Source organism: Megalops cyprinoides, chromosome 21, assembly GCF_013368585.1.
Source record: "Megalops cyprinoides isolate fMegCyp1 chromosome 21, fMegCyp1.pri, whole genome shotgun sequence".
In the NCBI taxonomy this organism is placed as follows: domain Eukaryota; kingdom Metazoa; phylum Chordata; class Actinopteri; order Elopiformes; family Megalopidae; genus Megalops; species Megalops cyprinoides.
In genome coordinates, this window is record NC_050603.1 from 14,308,150 (window position 1) to 14,328,579 (window position 20,430).

The 20,430-nt window shown below is 41.0% G+C and overlaps 1 protein-coding gene across 4 annotated transcripts in view; it reads left to right on the forward strand.

Annotated features, from left to right (window-relative positions):
* LOC118796525 (oxidation resistance protein 1-like) overlaps positions 1–20,430 on the forward strand; it is a 102,984-nt gene that overhangs the window by 41,828 nt on the left and 40,726 nt on the right. For 3 of the 4 annotated variants that reach the window (XM_036555464.1, XM_036555460.1, XM_036555461.1), the window contains one exon: positions 411–616. In XM_036555464.1, the coding sequence (XP_036411357.1) occupies positions 411–616 (206 nt within the window). Of the gene's footprint in view, positions 1–410; positions 617–16,644; positions 16,932–20,430 lie in introns of those variants that run through there. The other variant, XM_036555462.1, reaches the window with a different exon arrangement.

The window sequence follows — 20,430 nt, forward strand, 5'->3', positions numbered from 1 at the left end:
TCATCCAACTGTGATTACAAAATTAAGTTTTTATGCCAAGAGCATGGCAGGATTTTTTTTATTCAGATGAATTTCAGCATCATTGATTTTTCAGAAGAGCACAATCACTGTGATCAATCCTCGGCAGTCCACACTTCTCATCAATTCAACCTCTTCAGTCTGTTGCGAGTTATCCTGCAGCTGAATCCATGTGACGTTCCCTACAGACTGTATCCAGCTAAAGATTTCAGGACATGGAGCATGTAAATCAGTAATCTGTCCCTGAGCATTTTGACCTACAATGTTTAAAAGCATCCTGGAAGTCATGTTGTGTTTCCATAGGGGAAGCTGTAGTTCCATGATGGTGTTTTTCTCTCTCTCTAAACCATTATTTTTTTAATGTGACACTGTCCTGTCTACCTTTTGCACAGGTTGAAGAAGAAATCCCAGTCAGTGGATATTACTGCCCAGGGATATACTGGTCCCCTGGTGAAGGATTCGCAAGCATCGCAGATAAACAAGACCACAGCACCGGTTGCCAAGACGACCGTATCTGCCGAGCAGGAAAACAATGCGACCAACTCCCAGAAGGTCCGCAGCCCACGGCGCAGTGACCTGAAGCGATACTACACCATAGGTAAATGTGACACTACCGAAACCTGGATGTTCAGGCATGACTGTGTCTTTGTGGGTCCAGCTACCTGTGATTATGAACCACATCTAAGTAAGCAGGCCTTGGAAATTGTGTGGCATTGTCTGTGCAATATTCATACCTTGCTTCTTTATTACACACTGAATACCAGTGTGCAATTAAAATCCTGTGTTTGCAGTTATTCATGGTTATATAATGTTGAATAGACAAGGGTTAAAATACAAGAGCTCTAAGCAGATAGTTCAAAGTTTAATATATGTACAGATAGGAAACTGACATTGTATATTGTAGCTGTTTGGCTACATAGTCTGGTGGAGCTGTGTTTATAGATGTACTGTATGTTAAGTCACACCCTCTTCCAGGACACCTGTCTTGGGTCAGTCAATACACCCCATTAGGGGTAGGCCAAAGGCACAGGAATTCCGCTTTCCTTCCCGTAAGAGGTGATCGATTTTCCCCGTTTGACGTGAAAGAAGTGAGAATCGGCTCAGCATCTATCTTGATTCTGATAGCTCCTACATACTTTGGCCTCTCTCTCCCTCTCTCTCTCCCTCCCTCTCCCTCTCCCCCCTTCTCTCTCTCTGTCTCTCCCTCCCCCCTTCTCTCTCTCTCTTTCCCTCTCTCTTGCCGCTCTCTCTCTGTCTCTCTCTCTCTTCCCATTCTCTCTCTCTTTCTCTCTCTCTCTCTCTCTCTCTCTGCCTCTGTCTGCCTCTGTCTGTCTCTCTTTCTCTTTCTCCCTCTCTCTCTCTCCCTCTCTGTACGATTTACATGATGCATATGGAAATGAAAACGAAAGGCTTAGTAGATGACTGGCTGCAGAGGATACTGAGAACCTCACTAACTGTTCAGGTGAAGGCAGATTATGTACAGTGGGGAGTGTAAGTCTCCAGAGGCATGCTAATTGTACTGAAAGCAGTCTCTGGGAGCAGCAGAGGTACCATGTTACTCCACCAGTGGAGGAAAGAAGTGTATCCCACTGTGCAGGAAGTTTACCCCAAAGAGAATATCTGCAGCTACCCTGCTGTGCATCCAGCCTTTATCGCTCCGCTTTCCTGTGCAATTACTGCGCTTAATGACTTTCATCCTGCCTGTAAGCTGGCAGCGCAGTTCAAGGTGAGGCGCAAAACATGCGCCGCACGGTCCGCCCCATTTCAGGCGCGGAATATCAATCACCCGCTTTTCCTTATCCATCCATCTTCTGTTGATGGAGAGGTGAGGAGGTGGAAACCAGAAGGCAGAGTACAGATGTGCGCACAGCCAGGGTGACGATTGCTGGCGACCATGACGGAATCTGCGGCCGCAGCCCCCCCCCCCCCCCCCCAAAGGTGCGGATGCACAGGCAGCAAGCCTCGTTCTTTATTTTTGAGGGAAAGAGCAGAGTATAGCCCTAGAAGGAAACTGTTAGGCTGATAGCATGACATAACTAGATAAGAAGGGATGCTTCTGACAAAACAGCAGTCTGGCTTTGACTCCAGACTGGATTTGGTTTGTGTGTCTCAGAGCATATGCTAGTAATTATGTCGATGGATATTACTGAAGGTAACAGACGGCGGCTTGACCTTGCAGAAAAGGTCCTGTTGGTGAACTTCACATATATTAGAGATCGATTATAACCTAATAGGTTTTCCTGTTTCTTTAGTAAGTTGACATTTTCTGAACTGTAGCTCTGGCAAAGAGAGTGAAATGCCATCACAGCTGGCCAAAGATTATCTCGTTATTTCCAAAATGGAGTAAGAGCAGAGCTTCAGACAAGCTCTGTTAGGCATAAAGGCCAGTTTTTCATATTGAAAGGCATGGTCTACAGAACAGCCATTTTGCATGAGGTACAATAGAACAGATTTGAGAGCTATTTGCTCACTCTGTAAAAGACCTGGAGGGTTGCTTGATAGATCAATATTGGTTTTCAGTAACAGTCAATGAGGAGGTTCCATGGCTGAAAATGTAGTCTATATTGAGATGACTTGACATGTGATACCTCCATTCTCCTGCTGTTTCTTTCATCGGCTGACCTAAAAAACTAATGAATTGTGGCCTATAACAACAAAGAGCTGTTTCAAACCTAATCAACCTCATTGTACTCTTGAATAAAAGTATGAGATTGAAATTAAGCCAATCAAACTGAGTGGTTTTTAATCATAAGGATACCCTCTATCCCACTTCAGACTGACCTTGAATTGATTTCAGCTGGTTAAAATATAGGTTACATCATTTTCTGAACATACATATAATTGGACAGTTGGAAATTCTTATATTAAATTCTATTAATATAAGTCAATGCTGTGTGTCTGTAGGCACGCAACAGTAAAGGCTAACAAACTCGTACCTAAAGCCGGTGTGCCATTTAATAGTAATTTATTGTGAATTGGAAAATGAGAATATTGTCTGCAGTGAGCTGTGCTGTCTCTGTGCCTTCTGACTGAGCTGTCGTTAAACCATGAAATGTGTTTGTCGGAGGAGTTTTTGTAATCAGCTAAGCCGGTTGCCGCTGACTGTGCTCGTTGGCTCAAAATTGGCTCAAAATTGTCACTGTTAATTTCCATCAAAAGAGCTTATGTTCCATATTGAATGCGATTGTGTTGTTGAATATAAGGTAACCCCAAAACACTTTTCCATGCACAGAACAGCCTATTTCTTTTTGCGGTGCCTAGAGTTGGTGAAAGACAATTTTTCTCGGCAGGGGTTTGTCACCTGTATTGTCACTTGCCTTAATAAAAATGCCAGCATTGACGATTGTCCAAGGAGTACATTCAGGCTGAAGTGACATTTACTTGTAATAAGGTGCTGTGTGCATTGTCAAGCAGACATCATGTCCTCTCACTCAGGGAATGACATGAGGCGAGAGAGACCTCCCACTTTATGGAGTTATGGGTCACTCTGTGTGTCTCTGGAGGTTCTCACTGAAAGCACTCTGTTAGCATCTCAAATCCCAAAGATATTCTGGGCAAATACAGAGCTTCTGTATAGACAGAGAGGTGGCATCACAAAAAGCAATATTTGTGTTGCTGTAGTTGATCTGTGTGGGCATGGTAGCACATCTGTGGATAACTAGTTATCATTATTCGGCATTAATTCTAAGTGAGTGTTTTATACTGAAATGCATCACCTACATGTTTCAATCATTCAAAGTGACATTTTGTCTGAATGGTGTTATTAATTACATGTTCACTTTTAAGGGTCAATTAATCGGACACCTCTTAATGAGTTGCACTTTTGAATAATACAATTATGACTGTTCTCTTATGCTGTGGATGAAATTTTGACTCTTAACAGCATGCCCCTCAACTGTACATTTATTGTGCTAGCTATATCAGTTTGTACCTACACACTAGAGGTATAAGGCCAGAACATTTGGGCCTGTAAGTTCCCCATGCTTGCTGTTAAAATGAGTAATTATTGGAAATGTGTTTTGTAATCACTGAGTTGAAAAGATTCTGTTTGAAAACCTTTTTATTCTGGTATTTGTAAAGAACATTGCTATTCCATTCAAGTAGTAGACACTAATGTTAATATTCTAAAAGCATATCCCAGTGCCTCATCTTGAAAGGCATGAACATGACAATGGTATTAAACTATGAACCTGTCTTAGATATGCATGACATACAGTTTATTCTTAGGTAAAAAGGGTCAAGCTCACTCATTAGTTAACTCATGAAAGGTCTTATGAGATGCATCCGTGGGGGAAGTTTGATGGCAGAAGCATTTGTTCATGAATTGTCTTGTACACAAGAATTGTCTACTGTTTGCCCCATGACCTCAAGAAATGTGCCAGGGTTACACATGATGAAGGTGAGTGTGTAGCTCAAATCAACACAGCTAAAGGCACAGCTGAAACTAGAATATAGTGACAGTGAAATGAGATTCTGTATACAACTCTGAGGTTTCCGAGTGGATGCAGCAAAAACCTCCACATTAATCAGACGCTCGAATGGAGCTACTCACAAAGAACACACAAAGCAGAAAGAGTGAAATCTAAATTCAGAAATTTTCTTGAGCAGCAGCATAGCAAACCTAATGATTGTTGCAGAACATGACCATACCAGATTGAAATTTGGGTTCAGAAGGTAGCTACAAAGTAGAACTAACTAACTAAAACTAATTAAAACCTGTCAGGCAAGTAAGGAGGAAGCAAAATAGAGGAAAAGGAAGAATTTGAACATGTGTACAGTTGCATATGTTTCTCAGAGAGAGTTTCAAATTGCTGGAATTCAACATCAGTTTATTTGTGGCAGTGGGTCAACACCTCAGGAAAAAAAGAAAGGCAGATTTAAATGTAATGTAAGAATGTAATGCAGAATCGATTAATTCATATAATATATAATTCATTTGGTCACAATGATTTTGAACGGTAATAATTCTAAATGAGCAATACATGGTGCATGCATAGCTACTTTACATTTTTTCTGCTCTCCCTCAAAAAGACCCCACTGGCTGAGGAGAAATCTCGAAAAATTTAATTTATGTTCTGCCATGAATGGCAGACCTGCTATGATAAAGACCCAAACATCCTTCTTAATTAAGACATGCTGAACTGTAAGTCATATTTGGGTTTTCTGTGGATGTTCTATTCCCTGTGTGTTTGTCTTGGGCATATATACCTGAGAGTATTTTTACATGGACAGGACATTCTGATAAGGTCAGTGTCTATGCAGCAGAATGCAAGTGGCAATGAGTGAGCCTGAGTAATAGGAAGTATCCATCTCCATTTACTCAAAGCCCGATGGGACCCGCGGACATTCGTACCTCTGGATGGAATTGTTTATGTAGGATGGGAACACGGGCGATTGCTGTCTGAACAGAAACAATGCATATTCTCCTGGGGCATACATCTCTCTCTCTCTCTCTGTCTCCCAAGTGACAGAATGGGACAGCAAAGATCATTAGCAGTGGGAGGATAAGAGATGGGATACACTTGCAGAATTGCACTCTGAAATACCATAGTGCTATCATAGAACATTACATTATTTAGGGAACAGAGTCTTTTTCTGTGAAGAGAGCTTATGCAAACCGAAAGTTGGTTCTAGTTTTTCCAGTGAGCGGTTTTATGATGCTGTAGCTCAGGTGCTAGACTACCCTGATATAGTACATATATAATATATATGTATTTAAGATTATAAATTAATGTGTTGCAGTTCTGTAAGCCTTGCTCATTCATATGGATCAGTTTTACCTAAACAACTAAGGTTTGTGCCTGTATCATTGTTGGATTTTTAAAATGTTATATTTAAATTTGTGTAGATAGATTTATATGGCAAAGTAACGCCTTCTGAAATTTCTTTCCTAAAATTGCAAATTTAAGAAGACTGAGATTTCACCTGAAGGCAGATTGACATGCTGTACATTGCAGACACAGAGTTAACATAAGACCTACCCAGAATTATTATGAGTCCTTCTCCGGATTGTGTCTGCATGATGTGTCTGTGTGGTTCAGTGGTCTGCAGTGGTCATTAAAGGGAACTAAGGGTGCCACTTTACTTTAAAACATTATGCAACATTCTTATTTTTTATTTTCTGAGTAATTTTTTTGTCTGTGGTGGTGATGTAGTTTAAATTTTTACACATCCTGCAGTTATACAGCCGGATGTTTGCTGAAACAAATCGTGTCGAGTACTTTGCTGAAGGGTAACACTGCAGTTATACCACCTGGGAAACAAGCCTGCAACCCACAGGTTTTAAGGCCAGCTCCTTATCCTCCACACCACACTACTGCCCCCAAGCCATTTAGGCTTGGTACAGTGTAGGTGGTCCAAGCCCAGGGTTGGTTGGGTTTGTGCAGTATTCCTTCTGCTTAAAGTAAGTGATGTTTTTTGTTTCACCGTGGCTGGTGGTTTTTAACTTGTACTTTTAAACAAGAACAAAAGCAGTTCAATAAATGAATAATATGAATTGACATATATGATCATCTCTTTGTGAACCGTAGCACACAAGCTAAAAAGCAAAGTAGCACAAACACGTGTGTGTGTGTGTGTGTGTGTGTGTGTGTGTGTGTGTGTGTGTGTGTGTGTCAGTAACAGAGTGGCTGTCTTTATTAAAATGCAGTGCCCATCTTGCTAATATTACAGTATTTTCAGAAGGCCAGGGGGAGGGGAGGGAGGGAGGAGGCAACAGTGACAGAAGTCTGTGTGAGTGTCTCACAGATGGGATTTTGAAATTGACATTCTAAGAGGGAGACTTTCTGGGTGAATTTAAATGATCTGCAGGCAGTTCAATGAATCGAGCAGGTGGGAGCCTGAGCTTTAGCAGTTGTTGTTCCTTTGCAGGGCATTTGTATACAGCACTGGACCAAAGCCAGCAGACTGCATTCTTCTTCAGAGCAACATCTACTAATCTTGCTCAACCAGGAGCAAACCATAACAATCGATGAGAGTTATTGTTGCCACATCAGGCAGAACTTGAAGGTTGCTTCCTTTTAAAATGGCATTTTTCACATAGGGGTTGAAGGACCTTTATACAATGTGATTCACAGAGTTTACATTTTTACTTATTACCCATTTACTGAAGTAATCTGGGTTGAGTGCCTTGACCAAGAGTAGAACAGCAGTTCTCCACTTGTGGACACACACATGCAATGTTCCAGTTACAAGGCCACGTCTGTGACCACTGATCCTCAGCGCATTTGTATTCACGTTGCTGCTGTTGTAACAATGACAGAGCGTGAAAGAATGTGTCCGTCATAACCAATTGTTTTAGTGCTCTCTGTCTGACGCGTGCTGTCAGCTGGTGGACACAGTGAAGAATATTCAAATACACGTTTTGTCTGGTATGTGCATGAGGATGGTGTGTCACTTGTTGTCTGTGTCTGTCTCTGTATAAAAGAAGAGACAGGTTCACATTAATGCATGAGAATGCATACTACGTTTTTATTCCTTTTTACAGGAGTATTTGCACAATGGCACACCTATGGACACTACCATAAGGTTGATCCCAACTGGTGCATCAGACATTTAAATCTTAAATTAGGTTGTGCATGGCGGAGAGACTCTTTAGCTGTTGAGAGCCCCATCCAATTACATGACAGGAACAGCCCCACCGATGAGTGTAGAGTGAAACATCTGTAAGACATCAGATGAAGCACAGAATTTGGAAAACAGCACGGTGTTATTCTGTATGAAAACCCCACACTCAGATATAACGAACCTGAGGCGGAGGTTCACAGCCGTACCGGCAGCAGCAGCGGTGGATTTGCAGTAGCCTCATACCCCGCAGATGAACGGCAGGCCAGAGCGGATCAGCGGTGAGTGTGTGGCCTGGCTCTGCCGCGCCGCGGTTGCCAGGAGGCGTGTGTGTGCGCCGAGATAAGGGGGCCGGGGCGGAGGGGATGAAGACCTGTGAGGAATCGCAAGGTTTCTGAAGCGTGCTTTACATGACGGTTCCCTGCAGGGCCGTTTACACACACACCTGCACCCGTGCCCTCTACAGGGGAGGCAGCCCGAGTCTGATCCACAAGGTAGCCGGCCAGATCGGTCAATCTGAAACACCTGTAATAATATTATATGATTCGTCAGAAGGGCCACTCTTCCTATACTGTTTACATGAGGTGTTCTGCTGCAGGTTAATTGCAAATGGGAAATTACAATTACAGATGCTGATTACAGTTTGAATTAATAATTGATCAATTAATTTAGTGAGAAGTGGTGGTGGGGTGTACAACCAAACTGGTGCTGAGTGCTATAAAATTTCTGATGATATTAACTAAGCATAGTATTAGCACACATTAATTATGGTATTAGTGCAGGCTTTGCTTAATCTTGTCTACATGAGATTTGTCTTGTGGAGTGACAGACAGGAAACAAAAAACAGGAACTATGAATCTGGATAAGAAACAAGGAAGGAACAAGATAGTGGCATATGATACTCCTATGTCAGTCAGGATTAAATTAGACTTTCTTCTCAGACTTTTAGTTTGACTGGGATTTAACGTTAAACTGCATAGTGATTAAATAAAATTTTCAATTATCACATTAACACATTGTCTGCTTCATCTTGAAATGTAAGCAAGGTGTTGTTATGGTTAAAAAGCAAACAAACACTCCCTTACCTTTGTCATTGAGTGTAATGGCTGACTGCAAAGCACGCTGATTGCATTCCATCCTTATTTGACATATTACTGAATGCCCCTTTAGCTTTTAATGAATGTGTTCTTGGATCATTGGTGGACCATTTGTTACGTTTCACAATTAAATTTGCTTGTTTTAACTCACTCATTTTTCAGAGGAAATTAAGTCTAATGAGAGTGTTAACTTGATTTGTGAGTCATAATGCTTTGTATTAATTGGAACACCTGAAAATTAGCCTCCTCCTGTGCTCTGCTCATATGTGGTTTTTATATTTCTGTCTTTTTATGTTCGGTTCTTTTCTTGGTGGTCTTTTCACCAACGGCCATGAGTAACTGTAATTTACTTTGAAGAGCTGGAGCCATAACAAAAAAAGCAATGTCCCCTTAAAAATTGTCTCTTTCACTGCATTTGATTAATGCTCCTTCAGTGGCCAATGTGCCAGTGATTCAATTATTAGGAATGGAGTTTTGAAAACGTGCTTTAAAATGATGCTCCATTACAGACTAAATGGTTTCTTCTGTCACAGCAGACTGAGAGACTGCTTAATTGCGTAATGGGTAGGCCTGTCTGGAACGCTTAATTAATGTTTAGCAAATCCTGAGAATTTTTCCATATTTGCAATCCCCTATACTTCTATTATTTAAGGTCACTTAGCAAACACCCTTACAGAGGGTAGCATACTGCATAAGATGATAAAAATATAGCAAAATGGATATTTCAATATAACAACCTTAACAATTAGTTTAATAATAAAACAGTTCCTTCATTCGTCACTTGGTTTTTCACACATTGGTTCGATTGAAATTGCACAGTGTCTGAAGAACGCTTTGAAGTCATATTTAGAGAGATTTTGTTTGTAGTTTTCCTTGCCTCCTTCCTTTCGTCTTTGCTTTGTGTTGCTTTAAATAATAAAACTAATTTGCCTCCTCAGTTATCCCATTTCTGCTGTTACCTGCACACAATAGTATGTCTGCGGTACAGTCCGTCATCATTCTGAAATTTAACCCCCATCCCAGAATGAAATCAATTCAGCTTACATCCCCACACTCAATATGTCAATGACATATTAAGTGTGACTTCAGTAAAATACCCCCTTGAATATGGTCCTTAGTTTAATAACAAGCACTCTCATGTTGATATAATGTCTTTTCTATGGATTAATGTGTCAAACCAACATGTGCTGCACTCATAGTGGCTGGCTGTTAGGGTGTGGTGCATGAAGCAGAGGGTGTACTGTCTTTGAGAGGTGTTCCTTTTATAAATGCATGGCTGGAGTTATCCCACAGCTCCTCTACTTAGTCTGGAAAGTGTTCAAGCTGTTCTATTGGAGCAATTGATTACATGTATCTTAAATAAGGAGCAAGCCACTCTCTGGCATCAACAAGCTCAAGTATTGATTTTCTTAACTGCAGAGGAAAATAAGATCTGCTTCCCTGGTATAACTGTGCAAGTGTCTACATCTCTGCTATGCAATATGTTCATATGCAAATATGTTGATATGTGTCAATATGATAAGAGAAAATCCAAGATATACACATGACAAATGAATTATTGTGATGAACAATGTGCCCTGCTGAATATTGACTTTGGGGCCTCTTGAAATAAATTATTGTTGATCATACTATTCACATTTTAAGTAATAACTCATGACTTTGGACTTAGATTTCCATTACAAGTGGTAGAATGAATCCGTCTACAAGAAACAACAGAGCAATTTCAATGTAATAATCTCTTGCTTATTGGTGACAGCAGATGCCACGGATCTAAGATGAGTTGAACCAGGAAAGCAATGCTAAAAAACCACCCATCTCTTGGAACCAAGCCATAAAGAGGCAGTAGACTTTTGTGCTTGTCGACCCTAGATCTTTGAGAGACAAGGTTATTTTGAACATTGTCTGTGAGTATTGTGAGCACACAATACTTTATTATGCTTAAAGCAGGTGTTTCGGATGGTCTCGTTCCAAGGTCTATTTTTGGCACTATCCTGTTACACAAGTAACAGCCTTCTCCTGTTTTTAAGTCTACCATGACCAACACTTCCTGTCTGTTCCTCTAGCAATGTGGTCAATAGCAGAACCAGCCTGAGACACTTTAAGGGCGTTAATGTGTGGCTCTCTGAGCATGAAGCCATCAGCCTTTTTTTTTCTGAGAGAGTGATACGCAGAGATCGCACATTTTTCACAGCTGTAGAAGATCTGTTGTTTTTCTCGCTGTCATCACCTTGATCCCTGTCCTCCTCTTTTCCTTTGACCCTCCCCTCCTGTGCAATACCTGCTCATTACAATGAGCGGGTAGGACTGCCCAGCGGCAGCTGTCGCCCAATCCCTGATTGCGCTCCACCGTGCGTCACGGCAACCTCCGGGAGACAGCTTGTTACTGCGGTACCCGGGAGAGCGATGAGGGAGAAATGGTGTTACCACAGGAAGGCAAGAGATATATTATCGTGGGCAGAGAATTCTGGGTATACTTCAACAGCTGTTCCGCAGTCCCTGGAGAAGAGACTGGAAGTGGAACAAAAATAGCAAACAAACAACAAAAAAAGATGTAACAGCTCTGGTTATTTACCATCCGGTGCTTCCGAGCGAACCACAGACTAAACACCTGTCCTGTTTTACCATTAGTGTCACTCTGTAAAGCACCTCAGTATGGTGTATTACTTACTGGTGACTCTTTATGTAAGCCTCCACTGATGGGAACAGAGAGTTTCCCCCCTATTTCCAGGCTTGTGTCCAAAGACTTTTACATGCAACTCTAAACTTTTAGCTTTTAGATTTGTCTACCCCAGCCCCTGGATGTATCTGAATGTGGGTGTGAGAGAATCTGGGAGAGAATCAATAAAATTTCTCCACAAAAATGAAAGGCAGCCGTACAGGGCTGTATGTACAGTAGTTTAGCTTATCTGCTCTGTTTTATCTGATGTTTTCCTCCTTGTGCATATCTGAAAGCTGGCCTGTCAGTCCACCAAATGGCGCACGGCACATGGAATAAGGTGTCCTCTTTGATTTGTTCCCCGTCGCTAATGACTTCCTCCCCCTCAAAGTGATGCTCTATCAAGAAGAGGTACATATAAGAGTCGCAAAAAGCCCACGGCCATTAGCACCGCGGAGCCATTAGAGCAGCTCTGCGCCACCTCCCAGGTTAACCTGAAGACGCCCGTGGAGAATGAAAGAGGTGATTTTGTGGGCGGTCTGAGAGAAAAATGGCCAGCGCTCCCGGCTTCGAGCCTCGGGGCATGACAGAATAATCACTCAAAAGGGCTGCTCCTGCAAGAGGGAGGCCAGGCTGTGAGCGGAATTAGCACACAGGGTGTTCCATTGGACATCGACTTCATGTCAGCGCTCTCTCCCGCTGACTTCACCCAATCCACCCCATTCTCCTGGAGGAACAAGAACAGCCGCTAGGGTGGGTACAGCTTGCCTCTCATCACACGCAGCAAAGTTAATTGCTGTAGTGCTGGGGAATATTGTGCTGTCACTCTTGTCAGGACTCCTGTTTGTGTCTTGCTAGCAAGCTGTCATCTCTGTACCAGCTCAACATAGACTGGAGAAACATTAGACCGATTTTAACATTTCTTCCAGGGACAAATAAATGATTGTATTTCACTGTAGATTATATTCTGCTCAGTCTAAGAAGAGAAAAGTGATATGGATACAGCTGGAGCATGCAGGTGTTGAGACTGAAAGAGGCTTCACGTTTCTGGAAAAAAAAAAAAAGAGGAGACTCAGTGACAGTGACATGCCTGTTCAGGTGGGGCCTAACCGAGTTTCCCCGTAATTGCATATGTCCCAGCTCAATCGTTTAACTGCTGAGGTCAATAGGAGAGAGGAGGAAGTGGCATATCATTACACAGGATCTCCTACTCCCCTGCACTTTCAGCACAACAGCTCATTAGCCTTAGCAGCCTAGTCTTTGCCCTTTCTGCTTAACTCTGACTATCAAACCTAATCTATCTAACCTTTCATTATTCACACATTTTTTTGTTCATCATGCAATACTTAAGTCTGTAAATACTGTAAAAATGTCATTCTCATGACAGTGACATCAGACCAGGGGGGCTGAATTTTCCCCTCAGCTTAGTGGAGTTAGTTAGTCAGTCAGTCGGAGTTAGGAACAGTCCACATGCAACAAAGAGGCTCTTCATGTGGCTCTGACTTTATGCATCAGAAACCAGTGACCGGTGGAATCATTTATATTTGTCTGGAGGGGAACCAAATTCCTCCAGACGATGCTATGATTCAGCCTGGCATCATCGCCCTTTGGCAGCAGTATGCCAGCAATTCTGATGGCATTTCGTTTTTGCATAATAAATATTAATGCATACTGCTGTTGATTGTTTTCAGTAGTGGAAGAATTCCCAATCCGCTCATGGAAATGAGCTGAGAGCAAAGCAGAACACGACATACCTTGAAATTATTAGGGATGCCTTGCTTGATGGTGTTTGCCTTAAGGGGAGACAGTGTGCCTGAGCAAACTTCATTGGCTGTGTTTATACCCAACTAATTTGCAGTGTAAACTGGCAAAATGGATTGTGCAGATTTATAATTTGCATGTGTGTTTGTTTGTGCGTTCGCGTCAGACTTTGTGTACGTGCATGTGTGTATGTTTGTTTGTGTGCGAGTGACAGCAAGTTTCCTCAGTTATGTGTTATGTATAGTAATGTGCATGTGTTGTGGAGGATGCATATGTTATGTTGTGTCTGTCTGGTGTGTTGTTTTTTTATATATAAAATATATTTGGATTTATGGGTGATCGTTGATTTTGAGCAAAATGAGGTTATACCCACATATGTATAATTATATGTATAAAAATGTAAAAAATAAAAAATCACTTGGATGGCTGGCTATCAGACTGGCTATCATTTATTATGAGACCAGACTGGTTTTGACTCTTCCAGATTCACAGTCCTGTTTTTCCCAAGAGACTGAGCCACCTAAAGCATGCGGTAAGCAGGCATTTGTGCTTGTGAAAGAAGCAACAGTTCTGAAGAGATCTCCTCGAAGCCTGAGCTCACATTAAGCACTGCTAGCTTCCTTTTTGGAGTAACATGAAAGAGGTATCTCAGTATATTTTATACTTTTTTATAAGCATTGTCCTTGGTCCATGCAATTGATTTGTGTCTCCCTCATGATATAGAGGACACTTTCACAATTTTATTGATTATGAAGGAATATTTTGCAACAAGAAATAAAGTGACAAAGAAAATGACCAGATTTCTCTACCTTTTATGGGTACATTTATCATTAAGGGTATTGAACATTGAAATGTATTGTGTACCATTTTTATAATTGAAAAAACAGCTCAACATTGACTTTATAGCCTGCATGTATTGCTATTCATAGAAATGACCTATTTCTCTTTTAAATGTCAAATGTAAGCTTGCAAATCAATTTCATGTAATTTTGCTCTGCAGTGAATTGGCGAGGTGGAGAAAATAAAGGAAACATATGGAAACATCTATTCATTTCGGTTAATCCGGCAGAGGTGACACAACATGGATGTTTCATCCAGTGGAGATAGTGTTGCTGAGAGTCACCAAATTGCTTGCCAAATATCTTCATTTATTTATGTGTTAGTAGCAGAAGATCTGGGGGTTGATCTTATCCTATGTAGATCGTATGTTCTGTGTGTATTATTTCAAGTCATTCTGGTATATTACATGAACATTTTACTTGTATACCATGCTTTCAAAGCAAGTATTAATTAACATCTAGTGGTGTGTATGTAATTCTCACTTGGTTGATATAATTGTCTATCAATCTGGTGATTAAATTCCTAGATTGACAACACTAGCAGGAGTCATAGTTTTGTCCTGATTTTATCTTCACACAAACCATTACATTACATTATTGGCATTTAGCAGTCACTCTTATCCAGGGTGACTTACATAACTTAGAATGTTTACTTGTTATCCGTTTATACAGCTGGATATTTACTGACACATTTCTGGGTTAAGTACCTTGCCCAAGGATATGGAAGCAGTGGAATCGAACCAGCAACCTTCCAGTTGCAGGCTCTGTTCCTTACCCTTTTGCTACACTGCTGCCCTAAACAAACCAGGCACATGGAAATGAAACACGCTGCCAAGAATTTGATTAATGATCTGACGATAGTGACAGGTTGCAATCTAGAGGACACAGTATATTGCTGCGTGATGAGGCTCAGGTGGTGGCTTTGCGCCCATCTGAAACCTGTTACTGCCCCCTTTGGCAAGCTGCTGTAAGAGGCCAATACTCAAGGTCACAGGGAGGCTTCCCTTGTTATGGGAGCGTGCCGTAAACGTCTCTCAGCGTGTACCATTCTGCAGCTGCATTTGCATTGTGTATTGCATACAGACGGACTGTTACTTTGATAGTGTCTCTTGCTAATGTTTATGTGATGCTGTGATGTGGATAATAAGGCTGATGCTAACAGTAATAATGATCATATTCGTAGTGGTAACTATCTATTAAGTGCCTTTTTTGGAAATGGACATGCAAATACCATACAATTTTCTCTTTTTTCAAGCATATTTAGATTTCTCAAGTATGTTAACAGGTAGGTAGAGGGGGGAAAGATAAAATCCGTTGTTCTGATTAGTTGACCCAGGGTGGCAAGCAGGAGAATTAGCGGATATATGGAGGTGCAATATTAAAAACCACCAGCAGATGGGGAACAATGTGTGTTCTGCATACGTAACTGCTGGGAAATATATTTCATTCGTTTGAACGGCTGATGAGAAAAATTTGACAGAAAGAAAAATCATGAACCATAACATAAAATTTGTTCAAAATATGTAGGACTGAGTGACAGATTGTGTCATGTTGAGTTCACATATTTTCGTTCTGTTCTTAACTGATGATTAAGTGAAAGTATGCCATTTATTTGCCTTGCTCCAGACTGGTTTCTTGCAGAAGAGTAGTAAACAGTGGTTTATTGCTGTACATATGCAGGAAGTATATAAATCATTAATAATGTATGTATTTGTGAACCACAATATGAATAACGTGGAATAGGAATTGTCACCGGGGTGTCTACGGTCATTACAAACGTCTTTAGAGAAAACATTTTTTTAATCATTTGTACTACATCGGTGTATTTCAGTTAGTTTATGAAATAATTGTTCTGGGTCATAAATTTTTTCTTCATATCTTCGTCTTGTTGTAATAACAGTTAATGCTCTCTCTCTCTCTCTCTCTCTCTCTCTCTCTCTCTCTCTCTCTAATCTTAAATCATTAGTACCTTTTTCAGTCTTGAATTGTTTGTCTGGTGTTAACAGCAAATTGACCGAATGCAGATAATGCTTCCGTCGTGATCAAATTAATGCTGGGCTCTGCTCTGTTCTGTGTTTATAGTTATCCATATGGAAGACGAGGGTGATTGGTACCTTGACAGGCGCAGAGATACGCATCCATTAACCAGGGGAATGACAACACAGTCGCCTGTAGGCTTCTTTATTTATGTTTTAATTGAAACCACTAGAATGTGTCAAACCAGACTCCATTAAAGATCAGTGACCTATTATTTTTCAAAAAGAAAAAATTATAAATTGCTTATAAGTGCATTAGCTCATTAAATAGACTAGTCAAACTTGAAATCAAAATAAGATTCATTGCACGTAAATGTCATCCTATTAATCGTCGAAAAGGTAATTACGAACCTCTCCAAGGGTGTATGCTCTAGAATTGCAAGGGTCAAGTTTAAAGCAGGTTAAAACAATTTAATAATATGGCACTTTCGTCATAGCTCAAGGAGCAGCGTCAGTAAGCAATATCTGATCAATGTAATGTGCAAATCAAGGTGCATCACATGTATTGCATGTTTGTGTTACATTCGCCTGTATGCCAAGACTGTGGGAATACTTCATAGTCATGCTTGTCCAAGCTTGCAACCCTCACTGCTTTCACGCCACCAGAGGGAAAAAAGTTTTTTTTCATCGCACAGTTGTCTTATTTAGTTCCTGTTTAAATGCGTTGTGTGTGATGACACTCCTCTGCTCTCAGTTTAACCTGGCAACAGTCGTGTAGCGGACGGCAAGACATGTTCCTGTGATTTTCCATACCAAACACAAGCTCAGGTTATTAAGTTAGTCTATTAAAAGAAGAAAGTAGGCATGGATTTCATTCTGTCATTCTCAAGGAAGAACTCCCGGGCTGACGAAGTTTCCAGTCCAACTGTAACAACACCCACGCGAGAAGTTGTCTTCAAAGATTCCTACGGAGATGATGAAACTGGATCCTCACAGAACAGCACAACTGTGCAAGAGTCAGGTCTGAGTGAAAGAGGATGATAATAACAACTGTTACCTGGTCTATTGCTTTTGGTACCTTGCATTATTAAGATGCCGTACGTAGGTGTATCGTGCATTTGGTGTGATTTAAACAGGGTTCGCGTTCCACAACTTAGCTTCATATTTTAATTTTATCAATCTGTTTTTGAAGGAGCAGATCTCTGCATTTGAATTTTTCGTGGAACTTGTCAGTACAGTCACTTTAAGCCTGTATTGTTACTCTTAGCGAACCCACCGCGCTGACTTCCCTTCGTGGGTGTTAATGCCTTGCTCGACGGTAATAACTTTGTTACGGGGTGGAGCGAAACTCCGCGGCCAAGCACTTGCTGTATTCGGGTAGGTTCGTTGCATACGGCTGCGCGCATTCCTGAGCCGCAGCACTCCGGAGGAGTTTCCTTTAAAACGTAACACATGTAGTTGGACTGGTTTTCAACGAACGAAAATAACAAAATGAAGCATGTACGCAGATGTTTATGCAAGGCTACGTAAAAAGATACCAAAGTATTCAGATCTATAGATCTATAAACCTCCTTGCACCATGTCTGAGTGTAAGATCTAAGCATGTTGCTAAATGCTAGAACACATGGCTTAAGACATTCAGTAGTTACATTTTTGGGCATTGTTGTGGAATAACGGTTTAGACCGGTGAAAGTCCTTGACAGTGTTGTGTGTGATTGTCCACGTCTTCCAGGGGTTGGTTTGGAGTCCGCTGGGAAGAAATGCGCATAACACGGTTTACTGCCAATGTGGTCCCGTGTCATTGTTAATAATCAACAAGAAAACGTTCATTTAAATAATCAACATCGTTTATTAAGAGTTTGTCTTTGTACTGTGTAAAGAAACCGCTGAATCAAGTATTTTTGTTGACGTTTTATGGGTTTTTGTTGTTATTGTTGTTTTGTGGTTTTTCTTAAGCTAGCAAGGTACAATATTCTAGCATTACCATAGCATTATTGCCACCCTTTCCTGCGCATATTTGCATGGATGCAGTTATGGAATCTGTACAGGATTTGAACCGGACTGCCGTGTTGACTTTAGATTGAAGTGAAGTGAGCCGAAAGAGCTGATCTGGAATGTTTATGCCAAAAAGGCAAATGAAGGATTTTAGTAATAAACAGGCCTCAGGCAGGTAGGGCATCACATGCCTGAGGGGTGGAGTGGTGTTCAAAACGGTTCTTTTTAGTGATTCGATTCCTTTCGTTCAGTACAATAAAATGACTCGTATCTTTGACTCACTGATTCGTTCATTTCCATATCCGGTCGGGCGGCATACATGAATAAATAAATAGTTTTATTGCATTTTTAAAATTACTCTACATTGTTCCCAAACGTCATGTCTATTAGTAGCCTGCTCTGCGGAAAAAACAGCACGTGCGAAACCAAATGTCAATGAAATTAATAACAATTCAATCGTAATATTCATTACGTGAAACTTCACCATGCAATTCAAACAATCATGCAGCCACAAAGTATACTTCATCTTTAGGAAGGTAATAGAACGTTCAAAAAGATTCGTTCGTTCACGAACTGCACATCACTAGTGGGAACCATGCAGGTTTTTGAATTCCATCCAGTTCGCAAACGAAATACCTAGTGATAGCAGAAGAGCACGAGTATGGCTAAACATTTGCAAAAATTCAGTATTTTATTAACAGCATACTGAAATATGAGTGCAAACCATAGTGCAGAACGAAAGTATAGCTACGCTTGTGGCAGTGGAAATTCAATGAGTGATTGAGAAGCCAGTTGGATTTTCTATACGTTACGTTCAATAAGATCATGGTTTCTGTTTTATAGCATACTGCAAGTACAAACTGAAATGCAACCCTTTAAAAGAGTACAGAAACACTTGCAGCCACAGCCTCTATAATCATACAGGCAACCACCATTGATTTCTGCTTGGCTATAGTGACAGCTATTAATGCTCAACTGGTGGACGAGAGCAGTGTGGGAGGCCAGCAAGTTACCACTGTTCAATAACTGTGAATCCAGCCTGAATAAACATCAATACTACACATTTTTAACCTTGAAAAATTGAGAGAGGGCCATTTACTAGACTGTATAAATAAAGGAAAGTAATGAATTGTCACAGAGTGAGGACAATTTATTTTGGCTTTGCACATAAGATTTTTTTTTTCATAGTTTGCTCTGTTAAATCAAATATACAGACTTAGACCTTGTACATAGCCTGTCACCCAACGAGATGTACACTGGGCGTTTCTGCAAACAGAATCCTCATCAGATTGTCAAGTTTCATTCCCATGTGCTGCTTAGTCATGTGGGCAAATTTAAATGTCTGTCCATTGTTCCCTGTTTCCACCGCTCCTCTTCAGGGAAGACAGGGAGGTATGTTAAACGTCAGGTCTGGAGCTGCATGGCTAAGTGGAAGAAGCAGAAAATGTGCAAGATTCCGTGTGTGTGTGTGTGTGTGTGTGTGTGTGTGTGTGTGTGTGTGTGTGTGTTTCCCGGGGGGGGGGGGCTGTCAAGGCACTGATGCCCTGCTTTATCCTGACGGGGGGAGGGGAAGAGATTGCCGAGTTTGGGTTTCTTTGAGCTGCTCTCATCAGTTCCTGTGTATCGATTCCTACAGCAAGAAAGGCGGTATTAGTGCGGATGCTGGGTGATGCCCTTCAGCCCTGAGTCTTTCCACTTAGCCAGACCAAAGCCAGGGTGTGGCCCCTCACTGTAGACATTAGAAGAAGCACAGGTTTAATGTCATAGACGCGAGGCAGAAGGAAGCAAGGTGACTCCTTACATACAATGTTTCTCTCCCTCGTATTTGGTTCAGTCTGTATTTTAAAGTAGAGCTATTTGAAGAGTTCTTAAAAAGATATTCTCTATGATAACATACAGAGGGACTCCAGATGGGTCACCACAGGAAGCTCTGAGCCAGGGGTCATTAGCTGACTTCTACTGAGTGTTAATGAGGAGGTTCAGTGGAACTGTTTTTTATTTGCTTTTTTTCTGTATAGGAAAATTCAAGTTAAATATTATGATAAATGACTATATTCAGCTTTTAATGAGGAACCACTGCTCGTAATAATGTGTACAGAAAACCCTCACAGGTTCTCAGGTTAGTTACACTCAGTATCAGAACACTCAGTATACATAACATTTCCAAAACAGCATGACATTTTGTGTGCCACTTTTTTGTTCTGTTGCAACTTCAGAAATATTCACTGCAGAGTACTGTGTCAACTAGGGACACAAAACAAAACAATCACACTGCTGACAGTTACATATTTCCCGCAGACAAAGAAATAGCACTCACTCTGACTGATGTGGAAAGATTAAACCCAAATAAAGGCACACTCTGAAATGGAAATAGGGATATCTTTGTTGTAATTAAAACATTAGAACAAACCTTTGAAAGTTTCTCTTTGTGCTTTTGGGGCATGCCACATTTAATAATTATTTTTTGCAAGCAGGTCACAAAAGTAATTGTGTCTGCACAGTGATCAGATAGTATAGCATAAAAG